The sequence below is a fragment of the Verticillium nonalfalfae genome (assembly GCF_003724135.2).
Source record: "Verticillium nonalfalfae strain VnAa140/NRRL 66861 chromosome Unknown scaffold_123, whole genome shotgun sequence".
Classification (NCBI taxonomy): domain Eukaryota; kingdom Fungi; phylum Ascomycota; class Sordariomycetes; order Glomerellales; family Plectosphaerellaceae; genus Verticillium; species Verticillium nonalfalfae.
In genome coordinates, this window is record NW_021167348.1 from 32989 (window position 1) to 53526 (window position 20538).

At 58.0% G+C, this 20538-nt stretch overlaps 6 protein-coding genes across 6 annotated transcripts; 3 read left to right on the forward strand and 3 right to left on the reverse strand.

The window, feature by feature from the left end:
• Positions 1 to 207: 207 nt before the first annotated feature.
• Positions 208 to 3610, forward strand: D7B24_001236 (uncharacterized protein; the record flags this gene model as incomplete). The annotated part of the gene is made up of 4 exons (XM_028635475.1): positions 208 to 508; positions 592 to 1734; positions 2707 to 3414; positions 3471 to 3610. 4 exons carry the CDS (start codon positions 208 to 210, stop codon positions 3608 to 3610), a joined length of 2292 nt encoding a protein of 763 aa, XP_028492037.1.
• A 921-nt stretch (positions 3611 to 4531) lies between these two features.
• On the reverse strand, positions 4532 to 5746 carry D7B24_001237 (uncharacterized protein; the record flags this gene model as incomplete). The annotated part of the gene is made up of 1 exon (XM_028635476.1): positions 4532 to 5746. The coding sequence occupies one exon, from the start codon at positions 5744 to 5746 to the stop codon at positions 4532 to 4534; it is 1215 nt and encodes a 404-aa protein (XP_028492038.1).
• A 975-nt stretch (positions 5747 to 6721) lies between these two features.
• On the reverse strand, positions 6722 to 7168 carry D7B24_001238 (uncharacterized protein; the record flags this gene model as incomplete). The annotated part of the gene is made up of 3 exons (XM_028635477.1): positions 6722 to 6724; positions 6782 to 6930; positions 7003 to 7168. 3 exons carry the CDS (start codon positions 7166 to 7168, stop codon positions 6722 to 6724), a joined length of 318 nt encoding a protein of 105 aa, XP_028492039.1.
• A 1064-nt stretch (positions 7169 to 8232) lies between these two features.
• Positions 8233 to 10330, forward strand: D7B24_001239 (uncharacterized protein; the record flags this gene model as incomplete). The annotated part of the gene is made up of 3 exons (XM_028635478.1): positions 8233 to 8275; positions 8333 to 8617; positions 8709 to 10330. 3 exons carry the CDS (start codon positions 8233 to 8235, stop codon positions 10328 to 10330), a joined length of 1950 nt encoding a protein of 649 aa, XP_028492040.1.
• A 5277-nt stretch (positions 10331 to 15607) lies between these two features.
• D7B24_001240 (uncharacterized protein) lies at positions 15608 to 17755 on the forward strand (the record flags this gene model as incomplete). The annotated part of the gene is made up of 2 exons (XM_028635479.1): positions 15608 to 15667; positions 15725 to 17755. The coding sequence occupies 2 exons, from the start codon at positions 15608 to 15610 to the stop codon at positions 17753 to 17755; spliced, it is 2091 nt and encodes a 696-aa protein (XP_028492041.1).
• A 378-nt stretch (positions 17756 to 18133) lies between these two features.
• D7B24_001241 (uncharacterized protein) lies at positions 18134 to 19322 on the reverse strand (the record flags this gene model as incomplete). Its single annotated transcript, XM_028635480.1, has 2 exons — positions 18134 to 18198; positions 18758 to 19322. The coding sequence occupies 2 exons, from the start codon at positions 19320 to 19322 to the stop codon at positions 18134 to 18136; spliced, it is 630 nt and encodes a 209-aa protein (XP_028492042.1).
• Between the last annotated feature and the right edge of the window lie 1216 nt (positions 19323 to 20538).

Genomic DNA, 20538 nt, shown 5'->3' on the forward strand with positions numbered 1-20538 from the left:
CGATCTGGGTTTAGCACGCCTCACCCGTGCGATCCTCGTTGCTGCCAGGGGACGAACCCCATCAAACCTCCCCCGTCCCTGACAGTGTCATGGTCCCGGAAAATAAGAATACCGACGCGTCCTGTCTTTTGTTTTTCTTCCTCTTGTCGTGTCGCATCGAGTCGCAACATTCATGTGTAGAGCCAGGGACTAATAGGAACCGTCTCCATGCAGCATCACCCCCACCATCAGCAACAGGGTCAAGCACCTAACCAACATCTGCAACGGCAACCGCATCCCCAGCACCCGCGACCCTCGAGCGTGGTTCATCAGCAACACCATTCCCAGCCGCAGTCGCAACACCAACACCCTTCCGCCTACGCGCAAGGACACTCCATCGCACCTGCCTACCACCAGTCCGCCGCTCAACCGAGCAGCGCACAGCATCCTCAAGACGGCGGTCTGCCATACTACACTCATCCGAGCCCCTACAGCACGCCCGGCGCGACCAGCGGATACACATCCGCAGGTGAGTCTCCATCTTGACATGACGACGCGTCAAGACGCGTTGTTTTGACCACGGCCTCGGGGATCGCTAACAATTCTCTCTAGACACGTCCGACATGATGGCCGCCGCTCAAATGCCGAGACCACCTTACCCGCCCATGTCATACCATACGCCGCAGTCCAACTCGCCTGCCTCTGTTGCTTCGCCCTCTCAGCATGATCAGCACCGAAGTATCTACGCGCAGCCTCCCTCGCAGCATCTTCAACAAAACATGTACTACCCGCCGCACCAGCCCCATTACCCGTCGATGCAGGCCCAGTCCCAGCAGTCGCCCTACGCGCAACACACTGCACAGGCCCACCCGTCCATGCCGTCGCAGCAGAGCATGATGATGCCGCAGGCGCAGCAGCAGCAGCAGCAGCCTCAAATCCAGCAGCAGCAACAGCAGCAACAGCAGCAGCAACAATCATCCCAGCATGCTCAGGCGCAAGCGCAGGCTCAGGCGCAGATGGCAAACAGCCCCCGCCACCAGCACATGAAGCAGGAGCAGCAGCAGGTGCCCCACCAGCTGCAGAAGCCTCAGCCAGCCCCAATGAGCCACAGCCCGCACCCTCCGAACGGAACGGCTCTGTCCACGCCTACGGGCTCGACGTCGGGAGCTGTCAACCCCAACGCGGCGCCTGGTCCTATCCCCGCGACCACGCCCCTGGTCGTTCGTCAAGACCAGAACGGCGTCCAATGGATCGCGTTTGAGTATTCTCGGGATCGCGTCAAGATGGAATACACGATTCGCTGTGACGTCGAGTCGGTCAACACGGACGAGCTGTCTGCCGACTTCAAAACGGAGAACTGTGTCTATCCCCGGGCCTGCTGCCCCAAGGACCAGTACAGGGGCAACCGACAGGTGTACGAAACGGAATGCAACACGGTCGGCTGGGCCCTGGCTCAGCTAAACCCCTCTCTGCGAGGCAAGCGTGGTCTGATCCAGCGTGCGGTTGACAGCTGGAGGAACAGTAACCAAGATCCGAGACTGCGGAGCCGAAGGGTCCGACGACAGGCGAAGCTCAACACGCGGAAGAGCGTATCACAGCCACCCCACCCCGGATCCCACATGTCCGGCCCTAGCCCGCCAGGCATGCCTCAAGCTCCGGGTGGCATGGGTGCGGGAGGTGCAGCCAAGATGCCTGGAATGGGTAACATGGGTCACATGGGTCACAACACCGCTCCCGGAGGCGGGGAAGAAGTCGGTATGTTTCACCAGATGTGATGAGAAATCCTCGCGCTTGCTCTGCTGCGTTGTTTTACGCCCCGTTGTCTGTTGTTGATTGTTGCACTGCACCGCACAATACCCGACAACCCGAAGCCGTGTTGACTGCCTCTGTGATACCTACCCCCCTCCTCCTCTCCAGCACCATCACTCACATCTCCTCTACCCTCATCACCGCCACGCACGCGCGCCTGTGCCAGAGATACCCTCGTGGTGACAGAGTTCGACTTCGGCCTCTGCGCCCTTTTGTTCACCATCTACCTTGCACACACTCTTGTCCTCTCCTTTTTCTTTTCTTATTTGCTTGGTTCATCAGATGTTCGGGAATGGGTTTGTCACTGTCCTCTTTTTTTTATGCATGCCCTACTGTGTTATATCACTCGGCTGGTTGGGGCGGATTGTCTGCCCCCCCTCCTCTAGCCATGACCAGATCACAATCAGTGTCACTTGTTGCAGCAGAACCCCGCGCGTGCGCGCTGGACAGGAAGGAACAATTTTCTTTCTCTCTTCGGCACAGACCTGTACATTACCTAGTTGCACACAGTTGCTGCTGCTGTTAGTCCTCTGCCCGATCTGTCAGACTGCACTACTGCCTCCTTCAGAAGGGCATTCCGACGGGTCTCTGGCATAAAAGTCGCATTGCTTCAAGTTTTGGCACACACATCCTTATTGCATTCCAGAGCCGCACTGCTATCGCGAACCAATCACTCACTCAAAAACCTCATTACTTACCAAGGCCACAAGCTGGCTGACCTGTATTTGTCACGACCCTTTTGTATCCGTCGTCGCTTACCCACACCTCGTCCCCCGCAACCCCATGGTGTTGCGCTCTGATCCAGAATAATTCGTATTGTTTTGAGTTTCGTCGATCATACACGTTTTGTCATTGGTCTTGCGTGATCGACGCCACATGATATCTCCGAGACACACGGGCTGACTGTTTCTCTTGCAGGCGATGACTACATGGACGATCAGCAAGGTCATCACCACCACCATCAAGCCCCAGCGGGCCAACCGGGCGCCGCCGGCGATGACGTGAGGCAATCGCAGGTTTTCAACAGCAGCGGTTATGGTGGCCACTCGGCCTATCCCGCCCCCAACCAGGCCTCCATGCCACACATGGGCAGCGCCCCTCACGGCGGCCCCATCACGGCTCGTCGTCAGAGCCGCAGCGAGCCAGATGAGCCGGAGAATCTGTTTCCCAACATTCCCGAGGCCAAGAAACGCAAGTTCATCCTGGTCGAAGACAACGTCCGTGGCTCCCGTCTTCGCGTCCGTGTCACCCTCGACGGCGTCGACACGCGCGAGATCCCTGATTCTTTCCGCAAGGGGTCCTCTGTCTACCCCCGCTCGTACTTCCCCCGCGAAATGCAGAGTCCGCCCCCGTCGGCAACCGGCTCCAAGTTCTTCACGGACGACGCCGAAGACGAAGACGACGGCATCGAGGAAACTGATAGCCACGGCGGCCGCCGGGCCCGTGGCAACCTCACCAGGATGGTCAAGGTGCCTATCGGCGAGAACACGGAGGCCGAGGTTGCCATTCCCAGAATGAGGAAAGCCATGCGTGGCAAGGAAGTGCGATTGAATGATCTGGGCTACCGCATGGCCTGGCTTCAAAGCCGTGTCTTCGCTGGGCGTACCGTCTTCCTGCAGCGAGCCCGTGAGTCCATCCCCGCCGTGTGATCTAACCTTTTCTTTACTGAGACGCGCGCACAGTCGACTGCTATCGCAATAAGACGCGATCGGCCATTGAGTCCATCATGCAGGACGTCAAGGTGCTCGCACCTCATTACGAGACCCGCGTCGGCAAGCGGCGCTGGAACGATCGGATGCGGAAGGGCGAGAGCGACGAGTAATCTACGGCGGCCCGCTTCTCACTCATCATCGGGCTGGGCAATCAGCCATTGAGCTCACCGCTCGCTCCATTTCATTGCTCATCTACACATATCGTTATCGCCACGACCATTTCATTTCCCATTTTCTGGTCCCCGACATCTGATACCCGCATGGCATGACACACGGCCCTTTGAGGCTTCTGCATCGGCAAGCGTCAGCATTGTTGAGCGACTGCCATTTTCAAATCTATCACGACTCGATGCCTGTATCCATATCTCACCCCACTACTTTCGTCTAAAATATGGGGAAAAGAAAATACTAGAGGATGCAAAATAAGGTCAGGGCACTACTGGCGATCCGCAAACACTCGGTCGAGAATACACTTGGCCGTTATACATACATTCTGCAACATAGACGGCTCGCCCTGGTCCGAATCTCCAAATAGATCACGACAACATACCAGGGCAGCTTCGTTCTCTACGGGAGCCTCAATGAGCCTTCTTTCGTCGATTCTCTTTCGCAATGCAATGCAACACCGAGTCTTTCTGTTTCATGGTTCTGGTTCTTTGTGGGGGTTTTTTGCGTTATCTGTTGGGTCTAGTCTTGTCGTTTCGGTTGAGAAGAGCAGAGCGCGAGGAAGGGTAATGAATCGGACAACGCTATGAAAGCTGACATGCGTCGATTAAAGACATTATCCATCATGGGTCAACTTTTCGTGCCTCTGGCTTGTTCTTTGACTCGCCATAAACCTGGCATTACAGTTTTCTTGGCTTCTGGTTTGATTTAGTAATCTGCACGAGTTCATTTTCGAGATGTCTTAGACCTTCTTCTTGATACTATGATGACTCTTTAGCTTTGACAGTAAATGATATCGTGATACTGGCTCTACTCCCGAGGCGATGCTCGTTTCCGGTGCTCATCTCCAAATCTGATCATCTTCTTCACGTCGTATGCATGTTAGCTTCGGCGGCGGCCTTGGGGGCGCGCTCGCCCCTCTGGAAGATGTACAGGGCCTCGTCCTTGCCCGCGAAGCTCGGAAGAGGGACCTGCACAATCTTGGTCCAGTCGCTGTGCTCCCTCTCCATGTACTGGTCCATGGTCATATCCCTGAAGCCGGTGTAGCCGTTTGCGTTTTGGGTGCCGACGACGGCGATCGTGTCGCCCTCGTAGGCGGCCACGAGGTCGCGGGTGAAGCCGCCCTCGACGCCACCGGCGACGCCGCCGCCCACGACGGGATACACGAGCAGCAGCACGAGGTCGGCACCGCCGTTGCGGCGCCGCAGCCAGGCGGGCCCGTCGGCCATCTCCGTGTCGGCGACCCAGTTGACGCGCCACTCGCTCTGCATGTTGTCGACGGGGTGGACGGTGACGCCGTAGCGCCGCAGCATGAAAGTCCAGTAGCCGTTGCCGGAGCCGACGTCGGCGACGGGCCGACCAGCGGCGGCGAGGCGCAGCAGCTCGAGGCCCTCGTGCGACGGCACGGCGCAGCCAAAGTGGTGCATGAAGATGGGCAGCACGTGGTGGCTCGCCGGGCGGCGGGCCGACGCGGCGCAGGGACCGGCCCACTCGAGGGCGCGGCAGGACCAGGCCCAAAAGTCAAAGTAGGGGTTCGCCGAGGGCGCCGCGCGCTTGCAGCGCGGCACGGTGAAGGCCGCCGGCAGGCCCGCGTGGATGTGCCGCCGGGCCGCGAGGTGCGCGCCCACGGCGGCCCGCAGCGACGTCTTCTTGGCGTTGGCGACGAGCGAGGTGAGGGCCGACGCGGTTTGCGTGTGCGGCGCGAACACGGCCACGTAGGCGTCCGTGTCGGCGGGCGGCGGCGGCGGCAGGGGCTGCAGCGCGCCGGGAGGGCCGGAGCTGTCGTCCTCGGGCGCGGCGCGGTACCACGCGTGCAGGTCGTTGGCGCCGCCGAGCGTGACGATGTGCTGGACCTGGCCGAGCTTGACGGCCGTCATGGCGTGGTAGGTATACGTGTCCCGCTCTGGCAGGCCGAACGTGACGAGCGACGCATAGTAGAGGTCGTCTTTCTTGAGATAGTCGAGCGCCCTCTGCTGGCGCGCCGTGTCTTGGATGTAGTCCTCCGGGTTGAAGGCGGGGTTGCCGACGCAATGGACGAACTTGGGGGCCGCCTTGGCCGGGGTTCTTGATGGCGGCGCCATGGGGTTGGGTCTGTAGGTGAACGAGAACGAGGATTCTGATCTGAGAGACAGCTGTGCTTCCTTCTCTCCGTCTTGTCCTGATGAAGTGCGGTTCGCCGTGTTCCAGCCACACTCTGCAGGGGGTGGAGCTCGTGGCTGGAGACAGCGAGCCCACTTCACACGACGTCATCGTGCTCTCCACCCAAAAAGCGTTATCACGACCTGAACATGATCGTGTCACCGACACGTGTACCTTGGTCACAACGTCGAGACTCTCGTTTGAATGAGCCATTCATATGTTTCAGAGCAAGGGCAATACTCTCGATTTTACTGCCACAATCCGGACACTGGAGTAGCCAGTGAACTACCATTGCGTTATGATCTTAGATCTGGGTGTACGGGCTGTGTCTCGCCGTGTTCCTCAGTTGAATACTGCCGCCCAGAAGCGAGACTTGATTTTGGGCTTGGGCTTGCAGATTATCAGACAAAAGACCTTTCTGCGGACTTGCGGTCATCAAAGCGCGCGCAGACGATGTAGATGACCGTTTAGGTTAATGTAAGATGCAAGCGCTGGTAGGGATGCCTTTTCGAGGCATTTCAAAATAGATAGATTCTGTTCGAAAGACAGACCTTGAATCTAGACGAGCGCCAGAACTACCTATGTTTACACCGCCAGGAACAAAGAAGTTGGAGCACGGCTGGTGGGAGTGTGGCCACGGCGACATGTGACAGGTCTCTCTTTGGCTGTCCAGGGGCTCGGACTGATGACTGATGACTGATGACTGGAGGCACGTTGCGGGATAACATATGTTTCTCACACACTCTGACGCACGAACTACGCGGGACGGTACGATGGCTTTGAAATCATCAATTCGTGATTGTGGCAGGAGTTCTGCAGCTTCATAAAACCGGTTCCCAACGGCGAAAATCCATCCCTATAACACAATCGAAGAACACAATAGAAGCAGAGGTCCACACGATGGGGACTGATTACATTTACTGCGCAAACATTAGCAAACGGCAGTTTCTTTCGGGGAGACAGGCATGTTCACGTACTTTATCGGCAATGGGGACATCGCTGCCCGTGGTCTCCTTGTACTTGCCGCGGATGAAGTCGGAGATATGCTCGTCCTTGGCCTGCTCAATGGCATTCTCGTTGTCCTGAGCACCCTGGCCGAGGAACTTCTCCTGGACAAAGTCGACGCCTAGCATGGTGGTCAGCATGGGGAGGGGTGTGTGTGTGTGTGTGTCTGTGTTAGAAACAGGACATGTCGTACCCTTGTCGACGAAGTCCTCGTTCTTCTCGCTCTCCTTGCCGCCGCCGGCAGCCGAGTTGAGCTTGTCCATGAGTCCGCCGCCCGAGGACTGCTGCTCGTTGGAGCCAGTGGCCTGCTGGTTCTGGGCGTTGTTGCCGCCGCCGGTGAGGTTGTTGACGAAGTCCATGTTGGTAGTTGGTTGTTGGTTGTTGGAGTTGAGATGGGGAATGACAAGCTTGTGATTCTTGGGTGATGACGAAGACGAGAGGGAATGGAGAAGCAAACAGTACAAGACCGGGCAATGGATGCAATATATAGCGAGGCAAGCTGCCAAGGTGAGACAGACTTGTGGTCAGCAGAAGCAGGGCACAGAGGTGAAAAGAGGGGCATTGTGCCGGAGATGGCCTCTCAGCAGTGGCATCAGCCTACCACAGCATCGGCCGGCCTCCTCGTTACATCACTCGACATGGAAGCTCCAGCAGGCTAACAAGCAAGCCAAGCAAGCTGTTCAGCTGGCAAGAGCACCTTGCGGGGGCGCCGGTGCCAATTATGATGTGGAGGGGGCCACACGGGAGCAGGTACGCAGGAGATGCAGCGCTAGCATGTGGCACTGGCATGGGCATTGGCGCACTGATATTACCATACCAGCGAGCGAGCAGGAGCAGGAGCAAAGTGAGGGGAGAAGGGGGGGGGGCAGTGAAATGACGTCGAGGCAAGCTTGATGTGGCACCAAACGGACAATGAGCAGCTGTCAACTTCCAGCCGCCGGCCTGTGCTTCCCTGTAGTAGCTGGTACTAAGGCACACACCGTCGCAGTTCCAAAAGGAAGCTGCCTGCCACCAGGCTGGAAGGTCCCTGCCAAGTTGGGGTGAGCACGAAACAAGCTCATCGCACAGCCACACGATGCGGGGCAAGGCCTCAGTACCTGCCTGGGTACATGTAAGTACTATGTACAACATGGTAGTAACTTGGTAGCGAGGTACCAGCGGGGCGCTGCTTGGCCGGTTGAGTCAACGCTTCATCGTCTTTGCCTGTCAGACGTGCCCACCCCAAATTCGTCACCATCGCGGGGCAACTTTAAGCTTGCCAGCTGCAACCAAAAACTGCCCCTGCCCTGCTTTGGTTTGCGGATCGGCACCAACACTGCATGCCCGCGCCAGGACAACAGCACACGAGCGATACGCTACACGTCTTTCCGCCTACTGCACATTCTTTAGCACCTATCTGCGACACGCGACATCGATCTCCCCAATGGACAAGCAGCACGAAGAACTTCTTCGGCGGCCCCTCTACGGTACGAATCGCTCCCCTCCATACCCCGCCACCATGACGTTTTGCTGACCAGCGCCAGTCTACGACCTGCCCCCCGAAGTCCTCACCACCCTCGCTCTGAAGACAGACGTCGACAACGAGGCCCAGCTTCTCGAGGAACAAAGGGTACAGTCGCAAAAGAGGAAAAATGACACGGAGGAGAGTCTCGTTGGCTCCCAGGCCTGTTCCCTCTGCGGACTGAGCTTCGCCTCCCTGCTGGACCAGAGGAGCCACCTCAAATCCGACTGGCACCACTACAACCTCAAACAAAAGCTTCGCGGAAGCCCCGCCGTGTCAGAGGTGGACTTTGAAAAGTTGATTGGCGGTATGTTGAGCCATTCGCCGCCCCCCCCCCCCCCCCCTCCCGTCCTCGCAACACTTTCGCTGACCTTGCCGCCTTGTTTCTCTCTTTCCAGACCTTGACGAGAGCTTGTCCGGCTCCGACTCTGAAGACACCGAAGATGACGACGACAGCGACAATGCCCGCAAGGAAACAACACTCACAACGCTACTGAAGAAACAAGCCGTCATTGCCGACAGGAACAACGATAACAAAGAGGACAATGACGGCGAGGGAAGCCTGTCAAGATCGAGACGAAATCCAGGGAAACCACCGCTGATATGGTTCACCTCGTCCGTCCTGCCCAAGAATCACTTCTTCGGCCTCTACCGGGCCATCCTGACGGCGGAGGACCTGCGTCTCGAGCCCAAGATGGTCGACGTCGTCAAGGCCAAGCAGCTCGAGCCCCTCGCCATGCCCAAGGTCGGCAAGGATGGCATTCTTCCCGAAATCGCCTACAAGGGCCCTCACTTCTTCCTCTGCATGATCGGCGGCGGCCACTTCGCCGCCATGGTCGTCTCTCTCGCGCCTCGGCCGGGTAAAGGCGCGACAGGCCCGCTGAACAGGGAGGCAACGGTGCTCGCCCACAAGACGTTTCACCGGTATACGACGCGAAGGAAACAAGGTGGCTCGCAGTCGGCAAACGATAACGCCAAAGGCGCCGCGCATTCAGCCGGCGCCAGCATACGACGCTACAACGAGCAGGCACTCATTGACGATGTCAGGGCCCTGCTGCAAGACTGGAAGGGTCTCCTGGACACGTCGGAACTGCTCTTCATCCGCGCGACGGGTTCGACGAATCGCAGGACCCTATTCGGGCCGTACGATGGACAGGTACTACGACACAACGATGCACGACTACGCGGGTTCCCCTTCAGCACGCGCCGCGCCACGCAGAACGAGCTGATGCGCTCCTTCATCGAACTCACACGCCTCAAGGTCCGCGAGATTGACCCCGAAGCGGAGGCCAAGGCGAGAGCCCTAGCCGAGGCGCCGGCTGTGACGAAACCATCGACGCCAAAGCCGACGAAGCCCAAGCTCTCAGAAGAAGAAGAGACGGCCTTGTTGCATACCTCTCAGATCCAGGCTCTGATCCGACGCTCCAAGCTCCCCGCCCTGCTATCCTATCTCAACACAAACAAGGTCTCGCCAGACTTCTTGTTTCAACCCCCGGAGCAGAACCATCACGCGCCGACGCCACTCCATCTTGCCTCGAGCCAGAACTCGGCTCCCGTCGTGCTTGGCCTCATCGTCCGTGGCGGCGCCGACCCCAGCTGTCGCAACGAACAGGGCAAGACCGCCTTTGAGATTGCCGGAGATCGCGCGACGCGAGATGCCTTTCGCGTTGCCCGTTCAGAGCTCGGCGAGGACAGGTGGGACTGGGACGCTGCGGGTGTGCCGATCGCCATGACCAAGGTCGATGCGGACAAACGCGAGGAACGTGACCGCAAGGAGCGTGAGGGCAAGGAGGCTGAGAGGCGCAAGGCAGAGGAGGAGAGACTGAAGGTCGAAGGCCCGGTTGTCAAGGCTCGGAAGGGCACGCCGCTGGGGCTCGATAGTCGGGGGCCCATGAAGTCGGCAGAAGAGAGGCGGCAGGAGGAGGCCAGAGGCCTGACGCCCGAGATGAGGATGCGGCTGGACCGCGAACGCAGGGCGCGGGCGGCCGAGGAGAGACTCAAGAGGATGCAGCAGGGATGATACTTTACTTGAATCAGAGTTGTGGGCTAGACGCCCTTGACGATAATCGAGACGACAAGGTCGCTCCACGATCCACTGTCGTGATGCCTCTCTCTATTCGCCATCGTTGTTCTTCTGGTCAGGTGATCAAACCTTGTTCGTCCGTCCATCATTGTCAACCAGGGGCATCGGCCCATGTCTCCCCCTTGTTTTGCACGCACAATCCAGCTGGCCAGCGCTAGAGCAACCGAACAATGGAGGCGACCAAGCAATCGATTAGGTACACAACCGACGAGATATGGTCTGAATAAGCCTATAGTATAATGCCTCTAAGGTAAGGGGCAGTGCACATGAGACTCGGAGCCGCAGCAGTTCATGCACCGACTTCGTCTCTGCCGTGCCGCCGCCCCGAACTTGAGCAGGTCAGCAGATAAAGGGAAGGGGAGGGGGGGGGATGATCCAGGCACGGCATGAAAGAAAGTTCGGATGTTTTTTTTTTTTTGTTCGGAGTATTCTATTTCGAAACAGCATCGGCTCATATGGGATGTGATCGACAAACCATCATGGCCGGCGACCTCCGTGAATACTGTAGGGAGAATACGATATGGGGAGCGACGATCCGTCGTTCGAGGTTAACCTCGGAGGGCTATCGATCTGTGGAACGACATGTCGCGCGCTCCGCCGGGCGTCCAGCACCGGTCTCGGGGAAGTGCAGAGCGACACGGCCAGCTGCGGGATCGGCTGCTGTGCCCAGACCAGGTGCCATCAACATCAAACGATGGCCGAATGGGACGCCGTCGTTCCGTCCTAGCTGGCAGATGTCGTCCTGTATTTCTTTCTCTCGTCCTGTTCCTTTTCCCCCATTCCGCCTTATCCATCGCGGCTAGATGGTCAATCGCCCGTCGACAGTCGTCCGTCGTTGCTGGGAAGGAGGCGGTGCATCGTCGCCTGAAACGCGACAGTAACGCCGTATCCCTGCAGCGGATGTCCGGGGCCCAAGGAGAAAGGGGGGGTTTCCTACAACCAGCAGGGGTGCCCATTCAGGAAGTCGTCCCCTTGCCCTGTCTGTCCTCGATGCCCTGTATCATCGACTCGCGACCGTCGAGGTAGCATGTGGGGACCCGGGGAGAGACACCCAAGAAAGCCGTCTTCTTCATTCGATTTTTCGCCAGCAGGGCACCATGCTGCCGACAAAGATGTAAGGAGAAACAAATAGGCGTTCTGGAAGGCTCGGTAAGAGCGAGTTGTGGAAAATGACTCCCATGGGAAATTGGGTGGGCGATCGAAACAATGTTTCTTTGCGATTGCGCCCGAGAAGAGTAAAGGCTGGACTGCCAACCCCAGCAGAACGAGAGCGAGGACCACGACGATCGCCTTCGGCGAGCGAGCCGTGATTACTCCCACGCGACACTTCCTAATTCTGTGAGGCCCTAAAATGAGCTGGTTTCCTATTCTGGACCACTCGGGCTCAAGTATTGATTCGACAATCAACATTGCTCCCAGAGATGCGGAAACCAGAATAAAGTGATTACAACGCCGATTCCGGGAGGTACCTTGGCCGTATGTGCGGTCGCGGGAGTGTGAGATGAGACGAAGCCTTTCACCAGCCAGGTTGCAATGTTGACTGGTGCACAGCAGCAGACCACAGGGCCTCGCGACCAGGCACTAACATATGTCAGTGGTGCTGCCACTGGGCCAAGATGGCTAGCTAAGCCTGCCATCTCGAGTCATTTCGCACAGTCGCGTCCGTTCGCCAGCTCGGCGTCGCCATGGGCAGATGATGACCACGCGATGCCCACTGCATCGGAGCGCGAGCGCCGCCCCAGACGACGGCGCATGAATGAAGTGGATAAAACACGTGCAGATGGGAAATGAACTGGAACCCCCCGATTCGTGTTGTTTCCTTTTTGGCTGCAGGCCAATCGCACTTTGATTGTAGCCCTTTCTTGCACATGTGCTAGATACTGGAGCAGCTGGAGGGGAGGGGGGTTCTCGTGTCCTCGAATTCAGGTGAACAACAGCCACCCTTTGGGGGCCCTTGACAGGGTTTGACGGCAGCCAGAGTGCTGATCTCTTCGAGATAGGCGTAAATACGTCACATGGAAGTCTGTTATGGCCCCAGATTACCATGCTGTCCATCCCGCTGCTGTTGCTCCGATGACACGGGAAGATAGGATTATGGGGGCCCCGACAGCTGTCATCGTACAGGCCGCCAGCACCGTCGGCGCCTTCAGGTGATCCGTCTCAGGTGAATGTTAGCGCTGGCGGTAGCAGAGCGCCAGAACTGTAGAAAAAATAATGGTACCTAATCTATTTGGGGACATGGTCAGCGAGAAGGCCGTCACGGTCAGGCACAGCGTCACGCCAGGTTCGGGACCTCGCTGATGGGTGTGGGCAAGCGGCCTGCCACGGAGCCGCTGCCTCACGACCTCCTTTTCTGGACGCACGGGGGTGCAAATGGGGGCGAGGAACTTCGGCGCTAGGCCACGAGTGCAAGTCCCCTGTCGGACCTTTGCCACATCTGGTGTCGCGGGGCAATGGTGACGGTGAGAGGAAGAACGAGGGCAGACTAGGACGGTGGCTTCAGCACCAGTCCAGCCACCAGCAGGGTCGCTTTGGGCTCAGGACTCAGGTGCTGACCGAAACGTGAAACACGCGAGGTCTGAGTGGAGGCCGAGCCCTGGCGGAAGTCGAACGCCCTTTCAGGACAACAAGCCACGAGCGATTTGGAGGAATCCAAGCTGGGAATAGTACCTTCATTTCAGGTCTCCGAAATCTGGGTCGAGAGGCCAGTTTTTCGACGTCTGGTCCGGTCCATACGATGCCGTATAGGCCAGGCGAGAAAGAAAAACTCGTACTCATGCTGGGAATGAATGAGCATGAAGAGCAGGCACCACAAAACATATCGCTAAAGTCAATAGAAATCTCTGCGGCCAGAACGCGGTGTGAATTGTATCCTCGAGGATGCAAGGCGCCCTGAGCGCCAGACCCAGAGTGAGGACGGCATCGGATCGATTGGGTAGGCAACACCGGTGTAACAGCAGGCCAGAGTCACTGCGCAGGCCGTACTGGCAACTGCATCACGGGGTTCTGGAACCCCCTTGGAGCCTTTTCTGTGGAGGCGGCGTCCTGGCCTGGAAAGAGGGCCGGGGAATATCGAACCATTGGCCGTTAGGGCGTTGTACCCCTGCCTCTCCTCACTCTGCTTTGGTCTGCACTTGCTCTCGCTCGTCCCACACTCCAGCGGCCCCCGAAACCCGGTCTGAGAAGGGGGCGGGGGGGCGGGGATGCATAGAGACGGCGACAAGGCGATGATAACTGATCCTGAACGGCCCAAAGGTCGGCTCGGTTCCTGCAGTAGCGTTGTTTCCTGCCAAGCGCAGTGGCGGAGCGTTTCAACTTGGATCTCACGACGCTTGTTGTGGTTAGAGGGAAGGGGGGGGGGGGGGGGCGGGAAGAAGGGATTGCAGCTTTGCTTCTTTTCGAGCCTCTACCTCACACCTCACCCCCTCCGGGCTCACTCGGTAGTGACTTGTCGAGCAATTGTTGGAGGCAACGTGCCATGCTTGTCTCTGTATCCTTTTTGGCTGTCCGCCCGGTCTCTCGATGACACTTGGCTGGCGTTCGGGTTGATGTCTCGGTCGGCTGCTGGATGCCGAATTGGCAACAGAAGTCTCAGGCTGTGGCAACAACGGGCCGAGAGAAATCAGCGATTGCTTTTTCTCCGTTTCGACAACGATTTCGGACAATGCGTGTCTTAGAGTCTTGTGAGGGACGAACCAGCGTTTCGGTATCGGACAGAGGGCGCCCTTCGCGGCGGCTCGCCAAACCACAACTACCGCTGGTGTCGATGGTACCGTAAGAATCCTCGTCTCCTCTCGACAACGCAACGACACAAGAAAGGGTGGGGGACTGAGGAGGTTCAACTTGGGCTGAGGGGGTGCAATAATGAGAATAGAAATCGCATCGTCATTGGCTGAAAGCCTCCATCCAAACATATGCGACGACATGTTTGGTTGGCTGCAACGATCCCTTGAGGTGAGATCGGGCGGCCCCTGGAGACCAGTCGACGGCTGCCCCTGACCAATCCCTGCAGCCGCGCGCCATTGTCTCTTCAAACGGCAATGGCGTCGCTGGGTAGTGGGTCACGGCTTCCCTGCCCCGGCACCCTGGTCTTTCTCCTTTTGAACCCAACGGGCGGTGGGCTTTGCTTTGACCTCCTCTCGTCAACATGCCCATCGTCAACTGGGAAAGGTGCTTCGGCTACCCATCTCCTCTTCCTCGCCTGCTTGCTTGGATCGTCCGATGTCAGCCATGTCAGCGGAGCGAATAACTATGCTCTGCGCCATCCAACAAGGCTGCAAGGGGGGGAGGCGTTGCCAGTCCGCAAGACATCTTGGCTCGAAGGGGGCCGGCCTCATCCCGTCTTTCTCGCCATCCTGTCGTCTGATGACGGTCATGGCCGTTCCCTATGCCAAGCCGAGTGGCCGAACGGTCAGATCAACTCGACTACCCAGGCCAAAAGGGTCAATGGCGACCAATGCCCGTTGTCACCTCACAATGCGCTCTTCAGGTCAGCCTCTGAGAAATCAGTCACAGATAGCAACTCTGAGACTCCACACCTCTGCCGGGCCCGACGCAAAAGAAAAGACCGATGTAGCGGCATGACCCAGTGAATGGAGCGCGCCTACCCTGGACAGATCCTGGAACAACCACCCATGGCTGGCCGTGGTGACGGGCTTTCCAGAGTGCCAGGATCTTGGAGGACCCGTCGCATGGCCCCCGCCCAAGGTACAGGGGCCGGAGCGGGAGCGGAACCCAGAACTTCTCTCCTTGTCAGGACTCAAGCCATCGACACAGGGATCAGGCAGCCTTGGCCCAGCCTGCCTTGGAGCTCAAGCGCGAGACAGTGACGGCTTGCAAGCGCAGGCAGCGCAAAGCGCTCTGGCTCGGACACACAGACACCTTGAGAGGCTCGGACTGGGCCTCTCTGGTCTCCCGCCCGCCGCTGCCCCCATCCTCGACACCAGACGACTGCCGCCCTCATGTTGGTATATAGACTCGTCCTGCTCTCACCCTTTCATGCCTTCTGTCTCCTTTCACCTCATCGACCTTTTTTCTTTCCTAACAAGTACTTTCGTTCTCCAAACAATCAACAGTCTTTCGTTTCAAGGCCAAAGTCATTCGCTTCCTTTGCGCCATCATCTTGATATACACATAATTTGTTTCCCGTTCCCGTTACAAAAGTCCAACTACATTCACTCCTAGGAAGAAAACATCGACATATCCACCCTCACAATGAAGAACACATACGCCCTCATGGCCCTGGCCGCCAGCCTTGGCGAGGTCTCTGCCACTGTAGGTGTGCCCCTAGATCAGCGAGACATGAATATGAATACTGACACACCGATGCAGTGGAAGCACGCCAAGCCCTTCTCCTGCCCCGACAACACCAACAACGACTGCTTCTCCGACAAGCAGAAGGGTGGTTTCGACTGGCAGGACACCATCCCTGGCAAGATCAGCAACTACAACAACTTCGACTTCAAGGGCTGGACCTGTGAATCGAAGCCTGGCCGTACCAACGACCGCTCCATCAAGGGAAAGTGCGGCTCCGACAAGTTCGACGCCCCCAACTTCGGCTCTGGTGACAAGTTCTCCATCGGCTACTTCGACGTCTCTGTCGAGTTTGACTGCGATCTCGAGTTCCACTACGACATGCCTGATGGCGGTCTCTGCAAGCACCGTGCCCCTTGCTCCAAGCAGGGCACCACCGTCAAGAACTCCCAGTGCGGTGGAGCCAAGAACGTCACCGTCGTCTACCCTCCCCAGCCCAACAAGCCCAAGACCAAGTGTGGCGTTGATATCTGGAAGATTGGCTTCGACTGCGACAAGCCCAAGCCTCCCACGCCTCCCAAGTACACCAACCCTCCCAAGACGACCCTGAGCACCATTTCCGTCCCCTCGACCACCCCCGTCGTCAGCATTCCCGTCTCGTCTGCCCCCGTCGTCTCGGTTCCCGTTTCGGTCCCCGTTCCCTCGGTTCCCGGCTACTCTGTCCCCGTTGAGTCCGCTCCCGCCTCTTCGGCTCCCGTCGTTTCGGTCCCCGCCTCGTCGGCTCCTGTCGTCTCGATCCCTGCCTCGTCGGCTCCCGTCGTCTCTGTTCCCGTTCCCTCGGTCCCTGCTTCTTCGATCCCCGTCGTCTCGATCCCCGCCTCGTCGGCCCCTGTCGAGTCTGCCCCTGGCTACTCTGTCCCCGTCGAGTCGGCTCCCGCCTCGTCCGCGCCCGTTGTTTCGGTCCCCATTCCCTCGGCTCCTGCGTCGTCGGCCCCTGTTGTCTCGGTCCCCGCCTCGGTCCCTGTTGAGTCGGCTCCCGTCTCTTCCGCCCCTGTCGAGTCCGCTCCTGGCTACTCTGTCCCCGCTGAGAGCGTTCCTGCTGTGACCACCTCCGCCGCCATCCCCGAGCAGTCCGTCCCTGTCGTCCCCGAGGAGCCCATCACTCAGGTGACCAGCTACCAGACCGTCTCTACCATCTTCACCACCGAGATCAAGACTGTCACCGACTGCGGCCCCGAGAAGCCTGAGTGCGGCGGTGCTGAGACCCCCGTTGTCGTCACCGTCACCATTCCCCAGACCACCACTGTCTGCGACGTGACGGAGACCATCATCACCACCCCCACCCCCACTGCCGTCAAGCCTGAGCAGCCCGAGTACCCCGAGCAGCCCGAGGTCACCGTCTCTTCCGCCGTCGCTGTGCCTTCCAGCACCGCCCCTGAGACCCCCATCGAGACCCTCCCCTGCCCTGACGTCGTCCCCAAGTGCCTGAACACCTGGATCTTCTCTGTCGGCTGCCAGGACAACACCGACACCGCCTGCTACTGTCCCGACGTTGCCTTCGTTGAGAACATCTTCTCCTGCATCTACGCCCACGGTGGATCTGACGACATCATCTCTGAGGCCACCAAGTTCTTCCAGGGTGTCTGCGCCGGTCACGTCAAGGAGAACCCCGCCATCGTCACCGATGCTGAGCGTATCAACACCGTCATCACCGTTGTCCCCACCGCCACCTCCGGTGCTCACTACACCACCATCACTCTCGACGCCACGACTGTCGTCCCCTGCGTCACCGACGGCACCACCATTGAGGGCTCCTCCACTACCACCGTCATCAAGTCCACCATCGAGGTCCCCAAGGTCGACTTCACCACCCCCGCCGGTGCCACTGACGTCGTTCCCGTCGCCCCCACCGCCATCCCCATCGTTGAGACCCCCGGTGCTCCCGCGGAGCCCACTCTCATTGTTGCTCCCTCTGCCCCCGCCGGCACTGGCGGTGTCATCCCCACCCCCGCCCCCTCTGGCCAGGTCCCTGTTGAGGCCGGCGCCGGCAAGGTCTCCGCTGGCGTTGGAGCTGTCATGGCCATCATGGCCCTCATGGTCGCTATGTAAAGCGCACCACATTCCATTTTCTTATCTTGTCAATCCCCCGCACACACACAAACACATTGGCGCCGTCCTGAGAGGGCGGTGGCACCTGTAGACTTTTGTCACATATCTCTCTCACATACAATCGCCAACAAACAATGTGAACACATAATACCATTCTTACGATCCTTACGAACGATATATTTTGCATGGGAGGTTTTTGGTCTGGAAAAGAGACGGCAATCGCGAGTGGGGGTTTTTGGCTTTACTGGCCGCCCTCCTCCGGTTTGTTAACAGTTGACTGTGGCACAGAAGAAGCACAACGATACCCTGGCTGGTTGGATGGTGTAATATTAATAGCTGATAGCAACAAGATATGTGCCCTTTACTCTGCTTTGATCCTCATGACTGGCCGTGACAAACTTCTGAGCCCAGAGCGTACACCGTCGATGGTGATATAATCGGGCCTGGTCAATCATTCAGAGCCCACCAGCCAACATGCACATTATCTGCTACTGAGCTGATAAGGACGACGCCGAAAAATCCCCACAGCCTGTGCACTATACTAAGCTGGGTACTATGAAGCAATCAATAAAGTCATAGGCAAGTTATGATACATCTGATAGTCCATCTCTTGACTCCATTCAATAACCATAAACTTAGTCAGGGCAACGATTGTATCCGTAGAGAGTGGAAGCACAGCCCATTCTTGCGCCCCATCAGTGAGAGAGCTCGCGCTATCGGCATCTCGCCAGAAATGTGTTTCATCAAGGTTGCAGGCTGCATGAACAAGAAGGTAGGCCGTATCGACGACGGCTCGAACGGCATCACCACTGTCGCCGTGCCCGGCCATAACTGTCGAGTGAACAACATCAGGCATGTGATGTAGAACCATGTCAGATGCCCACCCTCGCGCCACCAGTGTCTTGCTTTTCTGTATCACCGTCTGTCGAAGTATGTCGGCCAGCTGGCCCCGATGCAAATCCATACACGGCTTTCCGAAGCCGAGAATGATATCCCGCATACCACGATGTAGGGACCATGACAGCGTGTTCCAGGGAATCGAGTCCATGGCCTGCACCAGGATATCCCTCTCCAGCGGCGGTATCAGCAGCCACACAGACTTGCCCTGCTCTACGCTGGGGGCTTCAATGTGGACATGGCCCTCGGATTCGATTGTCGGGAACGGATATGGCGTGTCTATCCGAGCAAGCAGGTCTACTGGATACACAACCCCGCCTGTCATGTTGTACAAGTGGCGGCTGCCATGCGCGCCGGCATATCCGTTTTTATGAAAGCGAAGGACTGCACTTGAACGTTTGCGGCCGGGAAAGGCTACGCAGAGCCCTTTTCGGTTCTTGAGGATTCCCGACATCATCTCTACGCAGCGGTCTACTCTCACGTGCAGCAGTGGCGGATAGGGGTCCGAGCCTGGCGCGGCCAGGATATCGTGGGGGGACAGCCTGACAACGGCCAGGTCCCCAATGGGCCACTCGATGGTCCACAACCCTCCATACGACGGATAAGAAGCCCGGTAGCCTGCTGCGCCGACATGGCGGAAGCCCTCGCGGGCGTTTGTCATTGCGAGCATGACGATGAGCGTCGTGCGCGAGATTGCGGCACAGGCCGCAGACCGATGAAGTATGAGGCGTTGCGTGGGGGTGTTTGACCAGGTGCTCTCGGCTTTTGCTATGCCCACTCCATCGCTCTGTGCGTCTTGGCCGAAAATCTGGCGATATGTGCTGTCCTCAGGACCTTCGGATCGTTCGGTCACCGGTAACAGGGTTGCGGCGGAGCTTGTTTCGAAATGGTGGCCTACCGCCTGCGGGTGAAAGATTCCCATCACGACAGCCCAAGATGCGGTGCCATGAGCAGGATCGGGCCTACGGGACAAAAAGACGGATGGCAGGCCACAAAAGCCTCGCGCGAGAGTTGCTGTGATGACAGGGCCAACAAGGATAGGGGGTCGGAGGTTGTACCACGCTTTCGACGCCTGGCGACCTGTCCATAGTCCCAAGACCGCTGTGCCCCGAAAGGGCGAGTAGGGATCAATCCGTTCCTGAATCACGTTTCCCTGGGCAATCAAGGATGCCAGCCCTATTGCGGTCGCAATCGTTCCGATCCAGGACGAGGCTGCGTTGGAAACGTCCATTCGCCTAGAACTGAAAGTCTTCGGTGTGGTTGGTGTCTGGGCAAAAGGCACACGTGGGCGACGAGCCTGAACGTACGCAAACCTTTGGTTTTATACCCTCAGGCTGACTGTATCCCCGAGCATCACGAGGAGATCGGTGCGTGATATCGTTGTCAATATTGTTCCCTTTCTGGTGAGGCCAAGATGGAAATATTGAGCATGAAAGCACATCAACCAATAATAGTGCCTTTCATCATGTTGTACCACCATGCGTGACATCGATCCATGACGGACTGTTCTCTGCTCGACCCTGTATTGATCTGCGACGAGAAGGTACTGTCTCTCCAGTGAGCCTTTTGTGCGGTAAATTGAAGGACGGCGAGGTTCAAGCTGCTGAAAGTCAGCGTCGTAACTAGATCATGAACTTGGCAAGTTCATGGGTGGTCACATGCATCGGGAGAGAGCAAATGAATCCTGTGTTGTATTCTTCATCGTGTTCGTCATGACTGCAGGGATATGTGGCGGCCCTCTGTAGAAAGATAATAGCTACAGCCGAGGTATATGTCGATTGTCTTCACCAACGCCCCCCCCAGCCCCCCCCCCCCCTTTTGCCCTCCCTAGTCTTCCATCTTCTTGCACCATCATGCCATGCAAACAGTCCAGCGCTCGTCGTCAA